Source organism: Dinoponera quadriceps, unplaced genomic scaffold (genome assembly GCF_001313825.1).
Source record: "Dinoponera quadriceps isolate SergipeBrazil2010 unplaced genomic scaffold, ASM131382v1 scaffold946, whole genome shotgun sequence".
Taxonomy (NCBI): Eukaryota; Metazoa; Arthropoda; class Insecta; order Hymenoptera; family Formicidae; genus Dinoponera; species Dinoponera quadriceps.
Genome location: NW_014555069.1, coordinates 972,705 through 988,013, shown reverse-complemented (window position 1 = coordinate 988,013; position 15,309 = coordinate 972,705). Strand labels below are relative to the sequence as shown.

The 15,309-nt window shown below is 49.7% G+C and overlaps 2 protein-coding genes across 3 annotated transcripts in view; both read right to left on the bottom strand.

Moving 5' to 3' along the window:
- Positions 1–18: 18 nt before the first annotated feature.
- LOC106742909 lies at positions 19–639 on the bottom strand (the record flags this gene model as incomplete). Its single annotated transcript, XM_014616265.1, has 1 exon — positions 19–639. A coding segment is annotated over one exon (381 nt), but the record flags the coding sequence as incomplete, so codon positions are not given.
- Positions 543–15,309, bottom strand: part of LOC106742953 (protein FAM46C) — a 110,311-nt gene continuing 95,544 nt past the window's right edge. For both annotated transcript variants that reach the window (XM_014616336.1, XM_014616337.1), the window contains exon 2: positions 543–1,971. In XM_014616336.1, the coding sequence (XP_014471822.1) occupies positions 640–1,971 (1,332 nt within the window). In that variant the 3' untranslated portion in view covers positions 543–639. The remainder of the gene's footprint in view (positions 1,972–15,309) is intronic.

Genomic DNA, 15,309 nt, shown 5'->3' with positions numbered 1-15,309 from the left:
GGGGGGGGGGGGGGGGTGAAGAGCGCGTGAACAAGAGAGAGACTCTTTCCCATTCTACCTATCTCTCTCTTCGTCCCTCTTTTTCCTCGATCGCCGACGACATCACGCGTTCACCACCGTCCGAACGGCACTCGATGGTCGATCCGCGACTCGGTGGTCACTCCGTCCGTCGGCGATCCTCGGCGGCGAAGGTGACTTTACCGGTTCGCATCTGAGCTCGGATCAGCCAGACGACGAACACGACGACGACGACGAACGTCAACTGAGGAGGAGCCCGGACCGCTCGACGTGCGACACGAACGAGTGGTCGAGCTCGTTCGCCACCTCGTCTCCCGCGGCTAGGCCGTAAGCGCAGAAGACGTCCAACGGTTCCTCGGGGGCGCAATAGAGACCGTAGGTACAGAGGTAATACACTCCGTACCTGCGGCACCAGTGGACGCAAGGATGACGACGATGGTCCACGTGGGTGAGCTCGCAGCAATCGCTCGTTCCGTTTCTTCTCTCGCTTCTCCAAGTGGTGGTGGTCGCGACGCCGGTGGTGATGTCGCCGGCGGTGATGGTATGGTTGTGAGTGGCGGCGTTGTCGTCGGTGGTGGCGGTAGCGACGATAGCAGCGGCGGCGGCGATGCTGCCGTCGCATCACGACGAGCACGCCATCCAGTTGCAGGTGCACGTGTAGCACGCCGCCGGTATGACGGGCGTGTAGTAGTAGCCGTTGGCGTAGACGTAGGTGGCCGGCGGCGCCTGGGGCGCCTGCTGGTGACTCGTCAGCCGTTGCTGCTGCTCCTGGCAGAGCACCTGATACGCGAGGTTTTCGATCAGGGCGAGGGTCTGCCGTCGCTCGTGGCCCATCAGGCAAACGGTGGACTCCTCGACGACGCTGTGCAGCAACATCAGGTACTGGTACTTGAGGGTCTCCTCCTCGGGCCCGACGAAATGATTCCACAGGTAGTTCTCGAGCTTGGCGCGCTGCTGACCTATGTCCGGGAAGTCGATGAAGAATCTCGAGCACATGTACCGCTCGAGGGTCTTGATGTAATCCGGCTGCGACGGCTTGTACATCTTCACAAGCAGGTTGCAATACTTGAGCAGGCCGCCGCCGCGTATCTCCTCGGGATGCCTCGTCGAGATGAGCTTCTTGTGCAGGTGGTAGAGCGCCTCCTGAAAGTCGCCGTACACGGACTCACCGACCACCGTCGGGTAGAAGTTCTCGCCGATCGGCAACTTGCTGCATTCGTAGAACAGCAAGAGCGAGTCGAGGACGATCTGGAAGGAGTCGACCGAGAACTCGAATTGCCGCCTCATCGAATCGACGAATTTGAGCTCGACGTTCCGGTGGCCCCGGGAATTGCCGAGGGAGATCAGGGACCACCGGTCGCCGTCGTTGTTCACCTTCACCATCTTGCTCACGTAGGCCTCCTTTAGGCTGCAGGTGGTGATGCGCTTGCGGCTCACGCCCTCCGGCAGCAAGTCGAACAGGGAACCGAGCACCGCGGCCTTGACCTTGTCGTAGTTGCGGCCGCTCGACAGCTCCACCGCGAAGATAAGGTCCAGGTCGTTGTAAGGCTGGGACTCGGTGGCCAGCACGTGGGAAGCGGCGCCGCCGTTCAACCGGATGTCGCGTACCCTCATGCCGGCGCCTCCGTTGCTCGGCTCGGTCTCCAGCTTGCTGCGCACTACCGTCACGAGGTCCCTCAGTCTGACCTCCAGGGTGGGGAAGTTACCCCGGCCGTGGATGCTCACGACCTCGTTCATCACGTCGTTCAGCCGGCGCACTTGCTCGAAGCTTAGCACCGCCAGCCTCTGCTGCGGATCGGCGCACTCGCCGGCGTTGCTGTTTACGTTGTTGTTGTTGGTCTCCTTGAGACCGCCATTGCTGATGCCGTTGGTTTTACTGCCATTCACCTGGCAGAGCGACTCCATCATAGCGACCCGACGCTGGCGTTCCTCGCCGATCTCCAGGGAGCCACACTGCAACAATCACCAGACCACGAGACTTTTACGATTTTTTCTCTCTCTTTCCTTCTTTCTTTCTATCGTAAGCGGCCGAGCGATGCATTAGTGAATTACACGAACGAACGAGCGTGATCCGCGCCGCCTTTGCGACGCTTTGACCGATATAAATCTCTCGCAAACGTTTCTTCCTCGCTTTTCATTTCCTCCTCCTCCTTTCTCTCTCGTTATACACGCGTTTTGCCGGGAAACACCCGTCGCACGAAATTTATGAAAATGTTTGCGAGACACGACGTTGGATATTTCCCGCAAAAGCTCTCGCGCTTCTCTACACATGCACGCACGCACATCCCCCCTCTTTCTTTCTGAGGAGTGCAACATTCACCAGCGCGCGAGGTTAAAGGTCGATAAAGCGTGAAAAACGTTTCTCGCGTGCGTCGCACTCGCGAATTTCCGAGGTGCGAGCGCGCGTACACACATATGTGCATGCACACACGTTAAAGCGGAACCGAGCGCGCGCCCTTCAGCGAATATCTATGTCATGGTGCTTAAAGTGTACGAGTGCACAGCGAGAAATGCCACGAGGTTACGTCCGGGTGCGCGACGTACGGCCAGCAGCGCCGCGTATCCCGTTCAAAGAGCCCTCGGCTATTGGCTTTTATACCGTATATCCGCACCTCGGAAAAGTGCAACAAGTCGTGCCAGTGTCGTATTTCGATGAATTCGATTGCCTCTTGTTCATTATTAAACTCGCGCGCCATTCAAACACAGACTCGCCCCCCCCCCCCCTCTATCACTCTCTTTCTAGCGCGCACGCGAATCGTCGCGATATACGGAAAATAAAAGATAACATGAATAGGCGATCGGAATACGGAGGTGCATGAAACGAACAAAGGATAAAGGATAAAAAGCAAACGAGAGAGCCGCCGGCACGCCGGTGTCGATGCACGAGATAATTCATCCGCTTGTAATAAAATGTGCACGATAATTAATGCAAAATCCAAGGAAACGAACGTTCCGGTTCTCCTTGATCATTAAATGCCACTACAAACGCTCGTTTGCCCTTTACCTCGTATCTGTTTTCGACCGGATAGATCAAAGAGAGCCTTGTTATGAATTTGCGTTTTTCACGAAGGTACGCACAGCAAAAGATTTCGTGTGAAAAATGTCCAACTGGTACTTTGTGTTGTTCTAACGCAGGAAATGTGTTAAAAAGTAAACAAATATAATGTTAAATTAATATGTTTACTTTACCAACATTGAAATTAACATATTTACCTCGTATGAAATTAACATATTTACCATCGTATATTTACCTCGTAACATATGCTGACAAATGAATGTGTTAATTTAACACTATATTTGTATACTTTTTAACAAATATCGGGCACTTTTTAACACATTTTCAATGTCAAAGTAATGCCGAATTTCAGTGGACCTTTTTCAACGCAAAATTTGCTTATCGTGTACGAGCCCTCGTCGTACATATTCGAAGTCGATATTTTTCTCTCTGGCGATAGTGCAGACGGGATTAGTTCATTGTTCGCGAAAGGATCCAACATCGATTCGCATGGCGTCAATCTGTCGCCAAAAATCGGCGTATCGATTATTATCATACCTCTCGCGTATCGTATATGTTCGCGATAATCGCCATTGTATATCTCAGTGGAAAGCGACGAGTTCGTGTCGACAGACTCGTATATTCCTATATGTAGTAATAATAATAATAATAATAATAATGATAATAATAACGGACACTTCTAGTTCGCAATCCGCGTTAAGAACCGTCTACACCGGAAGTAAGCTATAATGAGTAAAGGACATCAACATTGGAAATAAGCAGTAAGAAGTAGGATATTGGTTGGCAGTAAGGCAGTAGGAAATGGGAATGATCCATTTCGCTTACACCCGATGTTACGCTTCGTTATCGGGAAAACCCTCTTACTTCCTATTCTGCAGTCTTAGTACCTCCACAATGTAGACGATCCTTTAACCGATCCTACTCTCGCGACGAGAGCTTTAGACGACGCCGAAGAAACGACAGAGGCCGAAAACAACAAAAACAGGCAGTGTCATCTCTACCAGATATCATGGGAAGTCAAGGTCACGGATGTGTCTTTGACTCGCACAAGGTAGCCTGTTATTACCGCTTATTGACGCGAGAGAGCTTCTGACGAAGGACGAAGAGTGAGAGCGAATGCGGCTTTCAAACGCGTGTTTATGCGGAACACGACCTCCCCTTCCCTCTTTCTCCCTCGTGTTCATTCGGTCGATGACGGACGCGCGAAAAATCGTCATCTCATGACTCGAGCAACGAATAACTAGATCATAATCCCGAAATCCGCATCTCCGGACAATGCGCCGAGTTCTCGGGTGCGTCGGAAAATGCGTTAATATCCTAGGAGCCCAGTAAGCACCAACAATGACATTACAACTATGTTATAATTTCCCACTCAACAATGTAATTGTTACATCCAACGCATGCTATATTGCATTTACATTGTTGAGCGAAAAATGATAGCATTGACGTAGTGTCATTGTTAGTTGGTGTTTACTGGGAGACAATGTAGCACGGATATATGATCTCAAGCCCTCTTCTCACGATATGACAAATATAGGCGAATGTTGGAAATTATATTAATAGCGCACGTTATGTTATTTATGTTACATTACGTTATATTACAGCTGTTGTATCATCACGTATGTTACATTCGCCCAACATATGTGGTACACGTTCGCCTACAATTGCCACATCGTGTAGAAACCGGTTTTACCGAGGCGTCTGCAAATACACGAAATCCCGGGGGAAAAAAAAGAAAACAATAAGAAATAAACCAAATAAATATATGAGCTTTGCCAGGCTTTCACATATTTCTCACGGGCGAGAGACAAAGATATATTTCGATACGCGTTGTTTTCCGTTGTATCGATTTCGGTGACATTTGGCGCGCGCTACATCTGTATCTCTCCGAGTTTCCAACGTGCCGGGAAAATCGAACTTCGCGACATTGCCACGGGTTTCGAGGTGATGACCTTTCGAGGCGCGAGGGGCTCACCTCTTCGAATTTCAGCGCGTCTCCGAGTGTATTTTCCCGATCACGCCACTCGCGATCGCTGCGAGAAGAGAACGCGAGCTTCGCCCCGAAATTCCGAGAGCGAGAGGAACGACTCGACGACCGTGAGAAAGAGAGAGGGCCGTCGGCAGCCAATTTGCGACGGCGTCGTTATCGCGCTTTTCGCGAAAACGGCGGAACACTCGGCAAAGGAGTAGCCGTACGGGCGGATACGATACGCAATAAGTTCGAATCTAATTGCGATGTAATAGCAATTTCTTCACGGGCAATAACTTCAAATCGCGATTTCTTCACGGGCAATAACTTCAACGAAGGCGGGCTTCGCTCGCACGACGTAAAGCCGGGTACACAACGAACGAGGAACAGCGAGTGCACACTTTCGTCGTTACAAGTTGGAAAGTGTGTAAGTCATAACGAATCCGAACGGAAGTAAAGATTCGCAACAGATAGAGACAAATCGTAATTTCAAAGCAAAAAGTATTTTTTCCAGCACTGCCAGACGTCGCGACTTTCGACAGCGCGGGAAACGCGCTTTTGTCGAAAATGACGTTACATTTTACTACTCAGACCTTGCTACACTTATCGTGCATCCGAGGGAAACATCTCGGACCGATTTGCTTCGTAAGGTGGTTCAACGAGGAAAATTCACGCGGGTTTAGACGCGAAAGAAGTTGTGTTCCGAAATTCACCGCCAGTACCAAAAATCTATACCTTATCTCACGCATACTACAAATTTTTCACACTGGCGGTGCATATCGAGACGCAACCACACACGTTCGTCGTTTGTTCCTTCGTCCAGTGTACACCGACCTTAAGACGCATGCCAGACATGCGTCACAACGACGGGGTTGCTCACGTGAAGCACTTTGCATTACCGAAACACTATCATTTGCACGTGTACGTAAGCGACATAACGAACGAATAAAAGTTTACAACGACGCCGCTGCGGGGGGGAGGGAGACATGCACCTTCGTACGCGCGGCGCGAAACTTCGACACGTATGACGCGACGAATAACAGCGGGACAAAACCACCACCTCTCTCTGGTACGGAACACACACACACACACCAGGACACACCGCGCTGTATCGGCACTCTCTTCTTCTTCTTCTTCTTCGGCAATATCCCCTTAACTGCGACGAAACACCGAGACCGGGAGGATTCCCCTCACGAGAGCGAGTCGCGGCACATCTCGGTCACATTTTTCCGCAACGCGGGAGCACGAAACAATCTCTCTCTTTTTCCGCGCCGAAAGTCACGAATCTTCCGAGAATCGTGTTTGATCGGCGAATTCCTTAGCGGGCCGCGTGTGAAACGCAATAACGGCGGAGAAGAGGCTGGGAATCCGCGATTCGCGAATTTTCCACGTGAGACGGGAAGATCATCGAACGATGTCTCGAGGAGTCGGCCGCGTTGACGTGAGAGAGTCTCTTCCTCGCGGCGAGAACGCTGTCAAAGTGAGAAAGAGAGACGCGAGGGAGACACGTACCTAACGCACCGCGGATACTGGTCACGCGTACTGCAGGTGTGTGTGCGCGCGCGCGCGCGAGCACCTCGAAGAGAGACCCGCGGCTGATGAGAGACACCAGCGAACTGAGTCCGCGCGCGCGAGTGAAAGGCGACGGAACGGGGCTGGCGGCGGTAGTGATGGCAGCAGCAGCAATCGCAGCAACGTCAGCGACACTCGGGGTGCGGGAGGCCAAGCCAGTGCGAAGCCCTCTACTACCACTACTTCTATCGTCGCCACCACCACTACCGCAGTATCAATATCGCCACCGTCACCAACTACCACCACCTTATCCCCCCCTCCTGCTTCCCCAGCGGGGTACAGGACTATCGTCCGTGTGCGCGCATCCTAGATCGCTTGGTCTCTCTCTCTCTCTTTTTCTCTTACGACCCGTCGTCTATTGCGCTCGCGCGCGCAAGCGAGCGCGAACGGCGTAGTGAATGCTCCGATACTTTCTATGACGTCACGCGGAAGAATGCGAGGGCGGCTCTGAATGGAGATCGTAACGCGCGGGGGTAAATTCGATTCGGTTCCCTCTCGAGGATACAGGATGGCCCGGAGATACCGGGTGTTCCTTTGATCTGAAATTACCGCTCGTGAAAGTTGATGTCTCTTTGCGTGCGAAATGCATGTCGCCGAGTGTGTGGAACAATACGGGGTGGTATTCGCTGAAACGCGCATTTTCGAGTTTCCGTCAAATTTGGGATTAAAGTCTTGAGTTCAATCTGAGGCGGCATCCGAAGATGATGTTAAACGTAAGATCTGACCGTTCTTTCCTCCGCGAATTTTCGCTGAACATCCGGGTCAAAAACTTTTCAAGACGAGATTCTTTCGGTTCTTCGCGAAAAACCTTCCGAGAATGAAAGCGAGTGATTTCCGGTGTTATCTAGTGCGGTTTTTCATCGAGGATACAACTTCGGGAGGTATCCGAAACTCCCCCGAGAGCCCGGAACTCTGACGGTAACAAGATGACAATTACACTGGTTCAACTAATTTTATACTATAAATTGTATCCTTTTTGAATTTTAATCTTTTCTATTTACATTCACGTTGGAACAGAAAATTATCAAACCCCCTTTTGATTGTTGTTCACAATACGATGGAAATTAGAGCTAAGTTTTGATATTTATTGTTACATTGTGATCAACGCTACAAAATTACCTGACATTTTGACCAATGTAGTCCGCGCCTGTCGCGCCGCGAGAGCAAGTGGGAATAAGTTGACGAATTGAATTCAAGTAACTCTCTCAGAGAAAGAGAGAGAATCGACTCAGCAAACGAGTTGCTCCGGTTACCAAATTCCGAATTAAGCTCGGAGATGAGCAGTCTCGGGGTATTTCTCACGCGTCCGGAACACCCGGTGTGCATCGCGAGGGTGGCAACGTGATATCAGCGAGATAGGGGTAGAGAGACGCGTCATAGGTACTTACATATATATTTCTGGACGCCCACGCTTTGCGCCGGGGAGAGACAGAAAGAGAAGGAGAGAGGGGAAGAGAGAGAGAGAGAGAGAGAGGCAGCCTGGACCAACGAGGAGGCGACGGCGGCGACTCACCAAGTGCTATCGATTTTGCCGACACCCGCAGTCGTCGACTCACGTCAAAGCCGGTCGGAATCGCGTTTACGTGCGCGCCCGCGCGGACATTTCGTCGCGCCGTAACGAGAATGTCCGGCCGGTTTATCGTCGCAAGCTCGCTCGCGACGTGGCAGAATTTCGCGTGGCGGTATTTATACCACGAGAGAGAGAGAGAGAGAGAGAGAGAGAGCCGGTTTCTCTTCAACGCCGGTACATGAGCCCTTTGCCGCACCCCGCCGTCCTTCAACATTTTACGTCGTTCGACCGTGCGCAGGCTCCGCGATATTACGACGCAGCGCGCAACTTTTTCGATATACTCGACACAGCCCGCTCGGAACGGAGCGGAATGAAATTACGCGTCTATGTATCTAGGCGAAATTTGCGAGCAAGCAGCCCTTCTATCGACGCGGCGACGAACAGCGCTCGATGCTTCGCGATACATATGTATGTGTGTGCGTCTATGTTTGTAAATCTGTCCGTTCAGTTAAACTGGCATGCAGTTTTTGTTTTCAGAGCGAAACAAATATACACCCATGAACAACGATCCGTCTCAAACTAGCATTTTGCGATTCGCGTATGAAGTCGCGCTCTCTGACTCGAGCAAATTGAGCCTATGATTACTTCTTCGATTGCAAATAACTGCCGACATAAAAGGACCTGATAAAATTGAAGTACGTTTTTAATCATAAAGTTAATTTTCCCTACCACAATAAACGTAATAAATTGCAATTTTTGTTTTACATTTGTTTCGGCGCAACACCGATTCAGTTGAAAAGAACGAGCCTTATACGCGTGTCTGAGCGCTCGCCTGTCGCCTTATTTACGGACAGTAACAGGAGAACGCAGCAGTCGTTCGTGCGCTTTCGTTATTCGTACGTAAACTAAGCGAGTTTATCGTGGAACTTTCAATCTTAATTGGACGTTTGTTACGGGCGCATCTCTCGCGAATGAACGTCAATTTTCTCAGGACGCGCATGTAACGTACATCCCGGCAGCGGGGTGCGTCGCACTGAGTCATTTCCTCGACGTTATTCGCGAACGAGGCAGAGACGCAACGCGTGCGACCGCGATTCGCGACTAATCTCGCGCGCTGAAGACATCAAAATTTGAAATTCTAGCCTGATTTTTTACGGTTTACGGTTAAACCTTTGATTCTACAACAGTAAGAGCTAAGATAGCAAAATAGGTTCAATTCGAATGATATCATTTACTGTTACTTACTATTTACTATTCTTAACTTATTACTTTGACTATTATATCTTAAATTTCTGTTTTCGCTGTATTTAGCGTTCAAATAAATTGTTTACTCCAATGAATCTAATAATCGAAGTATTGAGAGCATTGATAATTTCGAGGTAGCATTAAAATTAAATCCGTAGGATTAAAGATTCAAGACATACATACGGACAAGCCATTTATATGTAGGCGCAAACTGTTCTTAAGAGCGTTAAAGTAGCGTCGAAATTCCGATTTGAGATTCTAAGCTTGTTTACACGTTAATCACCGCATCGATACTCGTTGACTGTTCTAAAGTTCGACTGATAATTCAGTTTCTAAAGATACGATAAACACGGAAAATCCAAGACGCATATACATTATTTCTATTATCTTTCATATCTCTTGGCCTATTTATACATTTTTAGATATGAGAGAAAAAATACTTTTAGAGAGCCTTCACGATATCTCTCTTTGTCGGAACTCTTTGTTATCTCATATCTATCATATCATTTTATATAAATTTCTCGTTTCATCCGTTCTCTATTCACCGGATAACCGATTTTTCAAGCGCATTTAACTGTTCTTTTCTGTGTATTGATTAATTGTATTGTATCAATTGTATTGCATCAATTTTGTATTGATTAATTGTATTGTATCAGTTAGTGCGTAACTCAATAAGGCGTCGTGATCGTCGCGTTGAACACGTCGGAGAATGCCGCGAGATCCCGACACCGCGTCTCGGTTTCGCCTTTAATCGCGCGCCCGAGGGCAGTGGAAAGTAAATGACGAGTGTGAGAGGATCACATCGTCGCCGGTCGCCCGACAACTTCGACGCCGAGCCGAAGAGTCTCGCTGGAAATTGCATCGCGTTGTAGCGTCTGCATTCCACGAGGCTCGGCGACGCGCCGCGAGTAAATCTCAGCGCGCAAGTCCCAATACGCCACGACGACGCAACGAGCTACGTGAAAACGCGGAAAGATCTCTCGTCGACGCATCCGGAAACATTCACGCGGCTCGTCGTCGTCGAATGCGAACGGTATTACACGCGGGGTCAACGAATAGCAGTCGCGCATACACGCTCGCCGGAGAATCGTGCGATTTCCCATATGATTACGCGCTCTTAATGGAATTTATAGATCTCCGTGGATCTGGGGAGCGTGCCTGTTGCGCAGGCGCGTCGATCGCATGCGACCGGTAAAATTCAATTCGACATTTCCTCGCGCGAACGATCGCTCGCATTGAGAAGAGAGCGTTCGACATTCGCGATTGTAAATGCACAGTGAAACAATCACGGGGAATGCATTTATTTGTAATAAGCGCTGCTCTCTAAATTTTCCGGTTTACTCGCTCGAAACGAACGAACGAACATTCACTCGAAGCGAAAATTCCGCTACTCGCAACCGCAAGAGTGAATGTCTGTCTCGCAAAAACTCGGGGTGGACTTTTCATTCAACAGTGTTATATTAAACACGTAAAAATGCGCACACGGTCTGTAATGTGTTGACATGTCTCTAAATTTCCAAGAGCGAAATTTGAATTCACCCTGCGATTTCGCGTGGCAGTTTCGTTGACGTTTCGAGTGAAAACACCGATCACTTCTCATTTATTTTGAGTGAGATTCCACTCTAAGAAATTTGTAGAGCAGTGTCAAATGTATTCCCAACAACATTTCTTAAAGTGAAATTTCGCTTGAGAAGTATAACGACAACGGAGTCACTCGGATTCGAGCGATTTTTCACTCGAAAGTGAAGAGTGAATTTGATGTGTTCCACCGTCGCGGGAACAAATACACCGCGCGCTGATAAATGAATTTAATTGGATTTACTTGACAATGGAAACTAAACGCTTTTTAGTTGACGAAAACAAAATGTCCAATTCTCCTGTGTCGAATTCGGTACCTGTCATCGGAAAGTACGTTTCCTTCAATCGAAATGCGTTTGATTGTCCATTGTCAGGGCAGATCGAACCAAACTCATTTCTCAGTGTTTCGACCGATTGGAACATACACTTCTCTGATTTCGAGCGGCAGTATTTTCACCGTCGCTTCGACTGAAAACACTCTCACTTTTCACCTGTTTTGGGTGAGATCCCGCCCCGAGAGATTTAGAGAGCGGACCTCACGTGCACATCGTTGTCCATCATTTTGCTGGAACGACGGAGATACAGTCGACGCCGGAAACGGCTGTAATTTCCAAGTAAGATTAACTCTTTCCCCTCTCAATACGGGAGCAACAAAGTTCCACGAGCACGAGCAGCACTCGAGAACGCGTAGTTGCCGAGATAACGGTATCGCGAGAGCTCTCCGAAGATGATGCGGGCTCGCGGTATCTTCGTGCAGCTCGCATTAAAATTCGAGAGGATGGAAAAGCTGCGTGATGAACGAGGCAAGTGGTACTCTGACATTTCGTCGTAACTCGGCCCTTTGTCTCAAGATAACCCGTTATGGTCGTGTCGCACGATCGGCCGTTGCACGTCGCCGACGAGCGCGCGACGACAGTCGAGACGAGATACAGTTGTCCGACGGAGGAACTCGACGTGCGCTGCCCGCTCATAGATAGACGTCAGAGCGCATCGTTTCCGCGTGATTCAGAATCTGGCAGGTCGCCGAGCCGTGTCGCGTCCCGAGAATTCCGCGAAGGTCTCGCGGTATATATACTAATTCGACTTTCCGTCTCTCTTCCGCCCACGCTTTCTGCCCGTTCACTTCATCGCAGCACTATTTTTTCTGCAAAATCAAAGGGTGAAGTCAACGAGTGTAGCATCGTGAAAATTTCACTAGTCTGTAGATCACTCAAGTAAGCGGAAACTCTCCCTGATAGCGTCGAAGTAACCAAATTTCGACTTGGGGTCTTCGGGGTCACGGAGAAACGCTCTGTCATAATAACGGAATCGCCGTCTCTCTAATGGAGTTCAATCATAATTGAGAGGGTTAAACCGATAAGGAAGATGCGTCGCGTTGATACCGCGGACCGAGGTTATCGACATCGAGGTTTAAGCGATGTGCACGGCATTAGCATTACTCGCGTTCTCACAAAGGCCGTTCATTCAACTCGGCCGAACAATATCGCGTTACCGAATCGATGGTTTGTACTGAATGCAAGCTGGGAATGACATACGTTCAATAATTGCCCGCTCTTTCGCGTCTCTCTTTTCTGGAAAGATACAAAGTATCATACAAAATACTGAATTAATGCGAAAGGTTCGTCGAGTGACACGGAAAATCCCAATTTCGGGGGATTCATCATTTTCATAGATCAAATGAACAAAACCGACCCGGTATTTTTTTCATCTAACGCGAGCACTCGCTCGTTTTCCTTTTCATTTCTCGACTAACCTGAATTTCCTACGAAAACTTAATCAAGAAGTGACACAAATTTCCTGCAATCAAAATGCGAAATCCCCGAGCTGGAGCCGCGTTCTCCCCGATGCCCGACCTTGATCTTCGCTCGCGTCTCGAGCGTGGATTTTCACGCGCAGAGGAGGAAGAGGAAGAAGACGACGAGCCGGTCGAGGTGGACGAAATTCCTCAGATCCCGGATCAACGATCGTAAATGCCGTACGGCAAGGAGCCAACTCGCTGGTTTGCGGGAGGGAAGAAGAGAGAACTTATAGCGGAGCACCGGCGGCTATCGGATCGGCGGTTGTCTATAGGCGCTCGCTCGCTCTCTCGCCGTGAGGAATTGATAAATAATTGATCGCGCATCGACATTTTCGTTAAAGAATTTACGAGGCGTATTTGTCGCGGATGTGCGCCGCCGCTTTGTCAATCCGTTTGGCGCGACGTCATTCGTTGGCCTACATCAGCCGGGGGAATATAACGAAGAAATTGCCGACGAGACGTCCACCACGTGCGCGGACACACGGGGACGTAAAGCCGGAGTCTTATACGCGGCGAGTAGATCCCTCGCGGTAGGCGATAGATCGTATGTTCTTGCGCGCTTTTGTCGATCTGTGTGTGTGTATGTGTGTCTCTGAGAGAGGAGGAGGTAAGAGACAATTTAAACGCCGAGCGTGTGTCGCAATACCTCGTGATATCGCTCGCGATCGATCTACGCGTGCAGTGGGGGAAAAAAAGTAGACTCGAATCGTCGCAGTTGCAGTCTCGCCTGAAATTCGACGCCCGATTCTGCGGGACGCGGAAGAGCCCGGAGACTTGGCCGTTTGTGTCGAGCGTGCGGCCGGCGTGGATAATTCCTCTCGATTAGTTTTCCGACCGCAGGGAACGAAGTCAAATGACACACGCGATAAGAAGAACGAGCAGCACACGCGCGTCGCAGATGGCACCGCTGCGGTAAGATCGCGGAGATGGCGAAGACGGCGGCTATAGCATCCGCGCGCTCGAGCGCACACGCACACACACACACAAGTCACATAAGTGGCGGCGCACGGGAAACGATAAATGACGACGCGCTGTGGAACGTTACTATAAGCGTACGTGATTCATGTATCGCTAACGACGGCATAGTTCACGGAACTTTCCCGTTCGTAATCCTAAACCAGTTGCAGCGGCGCAATTTTGTGGGATAAGGAGTGAATGCACTCCCTGGAACACGACGGAACTCTGTCGTCCGAGATGGAGAAAGAAAGAATCGTTTCGTCGGATAACGAAAACGCAGAAATCGCGGGGTTCGAAGAACCCGAAAGTCGTCCTTTGTTTTACGTAGTCGTTATCTCACCGAGTGAATCCCAAGTGACGTTCGTTCCAAAGTGTGGGATAAAGAACGTTTTCCTCGCTTGAGTCGGTAAAAGCGGGAAGAAGGGGACGCGCGCGCTGGCGCGCGTGTGTGTTGAAGATAATGAATTACTTTTAAAAGGAAGAAGTAAACTGCGAAGAAAAGAATAATCGATTTTCTTAGAATGATATTTTAACTAATTAAACATTTCAAGAAACTGATGAGCCAATGTAAAGAAAGAGATTAATATGTAGGCGGAAAATAATTATGGTATTATAGTGACAAATGTACCGAATCTTTTCCTCTCGACGCCCACTCTCCCGTCCCTCCTGCGGAAAGAAGAGAATGAGACGCAGTGCGGCGAAGTTCGCGATTTACACCGTGTTGTGTGCGGAGCGTCACGCGAGAAGCGGTTTGACTATCGCGCGCGCGGTTGAAACAATTGCACGTGGGCGACAGCGAGTCGCGCTCGCCACGGGCACGCGATTCGGTCTGCCCAATTCCAATAACGGCGCGCGACCCGGCGAATGTGGGTGCACCTTTGCGTGTCAGCGAATAGCGTGCAACCAGTTGCGCGCGTCCGTTCTCCCCGAATTTATCCGGCGAGAGCGAGGGAGAGAGAATATGTATGTGTGTGTTCGCCGTCGTCCGACACGATCGTGGGTTTTGACAAGCCCGAATCCGGTAGTTCCCTTCCGAGCCGGCACGCGAAAGCTCGACACGTCGATACCGCCACAAATGCGACGAACAGCGCGTACGGACGATTCATTGTTCACCCCGACGATCAGACATTTTCAGCTGCCGCACTGAGGAAAAATGTCTATTATTTGTCATTTATATCGCATGAGAGTGGAACAATTGGGATAGTAAATCTTTGCCCGGTTTCGCCATTTGGCTTCGAAGTAACCCGAAATTAACAAAAGAATCTGTCATGATTGTCCACAGACTCTGTATTCAAGGAACTTGAATTTCAACTACTGTCGAATCGGGCTCGTAAGAATCAGAAATTCTGTTTCCTTCAGCCAAGACGCTCATTGTCGCCGTTCATTCAAGCAATCTTTCTTCTCTGCAATATTTCAATAACCCAAAGGTATAATCGCCGAGGCGTCGTTAAGCTTAATCGTCCGATCCGTCAATCTTCCGTAACGACGTCACGACGATGGACTTCAAATTCACCGGAGAATACGCGGTCGAGAGAAAGTGCGCCGCCGCATCGTTACGAACTGTCTCTCTCTCTCTCTCTCTCTCTGTCTTCCTCGCGTACTCTTCGCGGATAATACGCGAGTTCTCGTGTGGCGTACTGTAACGT